General features: G+C 39.9%; 1 protein-coding gene across 1 annotated transcript in view; it reads left to right on the top strand.

Moving 5' to 3' along the window:
• The window catches only part of si:dkey-16j16.4, a 17416-nt gene that overhangs the window by 10329 nt on the left and 4739 nt on the right, over window positions 1-2348 (top strand). The window contains exon 4 of the mRNA XM_035674149.1: window positions 2136-2189. Within this exon, the coding sequence (XP_035530042.1) occupies window positions 2136-2189 (54 nt within the window). The remainder of the gene's footprint in view (window positions 1-2135; window positions 2190-2348) is intronic.

The raw sequence follows: 2348 nt of genomic DNA, 5'->3' as shown, positions 1-2348 counted from the left end.
GTGTGAGTGTGTCTGTATGTGTGAGAGAGTGTGTGCGCACTCAGTCAAGTGGAATGGGAGGTGCTGCAGGGAATACAATAGGAGGCCTATGGAGGTAGCTAGCAGACACGGCTCCAGTCTCCCATTAACCCTTTAGCTGGACAACTTAAATTTACAAAGTCTGCCTCCTCCCCTACACCGTCACCGTGTCATTTCTTTCACACAGGCTCCTTCTAAAGTTTAAACCTAAGAAAGAAAGAAAAAAAAAGCAATTTAAAGGTGTCAAAACCAGTGGAATTCTATGTTACATGTGTGGAAGGTAGAGAAGCAGCGCACACCTACTTTATAGAATGGATTGCCAAACATTTTCCATGCCATGCTCCTAAAAAAATTCATTTTAGACCACAGTCTCCCATTAGTTTAATTATTTCCTATTGGAACCTTGTGTGAGAAGTATTCTGTTACATATGAACTGCTGAACAGAATTGATGGAAACAGTGAAAAGGGGGAGTAAAAGCTGTGATCGAGTAGTGTATTGTTACTCAATGTCTACATGTGCTAACTAACAAGGAGAGGAATACGTCTCAGATTAAACGATTCCATATTTCTATGGGAGAATGTTTAAACAATGCCAAAGTCAAAAGCTCATGTTCATCTGTAGTCCCTGGGTGGAGGCCACTAGTGATGTGTGTCTCTTGGCTCAGTGACTACAGACCTGATTAGTCTAAAATCACGTTGTCAAACTAAACTCTGAAACCTAAAACCAAACTCTTATTGTATCATAAAAGAACAAGGGTTTGTGGCAGATGTTGGTCATTTCAGAAATAAGTCGGACCTCTGCACACAAATAGTGCAACTTATTAAAAAATACACACTGGTTGCTCCAAGGGCCGTAGCAGTATTTTTACATGCTATGTGCCATTGGGTTCTATTCATTTCATTATCGTATGAAAAAAACTGTCTGACACTTGAAACTGTCTTGCGATGAGTCATCTGTCATATTTTATTTTTGGCACTTCATGTTTTTAAAATAAGATTACAGTTGTGTAGTGTGGCATTTGGAAGTGAACTGAAAAGAAAACAGCTGGTGTGTTGAGGTCTCAGTAATAAGTTTCAACATCTGAGAAAACATTAAGACACAAACAGGTTAAACACCAGTCTGAAACTGTCACACACACTCACAGAATATTTAAAATCCTCCATCCTAAAACAACCATACACAACTTACTCTTTGTATTTTTCCTCAATAATAAAACAGTTAGCTAGTTGGCAAGTCACAACCTGTTGGACATGTGAGTGTCTGTGAGTGTGTGTGTGGTGGATGTGTGGGATGGAACAGGACAGAATTGTGTATCATTTGGATCTAGTGTAGGCTCATTGGAGGTTTGTAGTATTTTTAGAGTTTCTGCTCCTTTTTAAAGTGATAACATTTTTGTTGATTGAACATATCTTTGTTAACTTTTTCATTCAAGCATCTCGCACCAACATGGACTGTGGTATCATTGATAAAAACACAGATAAGGGCTGGCAGGAGGTGAGCACGAGGGCAAGTGCACACCAGCTCTCTCCCACATCACCACAGCAGGAGTCTTGTTTCCATTCTTTCCTGTGCTGCCTTCCCCCTTAGAAGCTACCTCCCCGACTCCACACAATTCCATGATTGTGTGGCCCCTCCACCCCCACTGTTTTTTTTTTGAGAATAGTGGAGCTGCGTGGACATGAGGGGAGTGGGAGACAGGATATTGCATAAGCTTCATTGACCGACTGTTTAGTTTAGTGAGACAGCTGGATTTGCCTCGCTTCCTTGATCACCCTGATTCAGTGTGAATCGACTGCCAATACACAGCTCTGGTCACGTCAAGTGTTGCTTTTTAAATGTATAGATTATTGTTCAAGTATTGGGTTTGAAATGGTCCCATTTTAGGAATATGCTTGATTAGAATATACATACACATGAACGTAGCATGGCTTTATCCAGACAGTTGCACTACACTTTTCACTACAAGTTTTTTTTAATTGTAAAAAAGCACAAGAAGGCAAATTGAACAGTTTTTGGATTGTCATGGATGTACATAAAAGCTGCTGCAGATGTTTTTTTTAAACATTTTTTTAACTGTATGCTCAACCGTAGCTGTCATTCTTCTTGTCCTCCACAGAAAATGCTGCTGAAAAAGAACTGCGGAGGGAAAACGAGGACCATAAAGATCCGGGTGAGTTCATTTTTATTCAACTTAGTGTCCCACAGTAAATAAACAAAAACCTCTTTTGTTAGGATGAATGCACGGTATTTTCAAAACCATGTTTATGGCTGCCATGTAGATAAGTTGACCATACAAGTGCTATTAGTCTGAATACACACACACACACAC

This window comes from Morone saxatilis, unplaced genomic scaffold, assembly GCF_004916995.1.
Source record: "Morone saxatilis isolate NCDOM2014 unplaced genomic scaffold, NCSU_SB_2.0 Contig3, whole genome shotgun sequence".
Classification (NCBI taxonomy): Eukaryota; Metazoa; Chordata; class Actinopteri; family Moronidae; genus Morone; species Morone saxatilis.
This window is presented reverse-complemented; position numbering and strand designations above follow the sequence as displayed.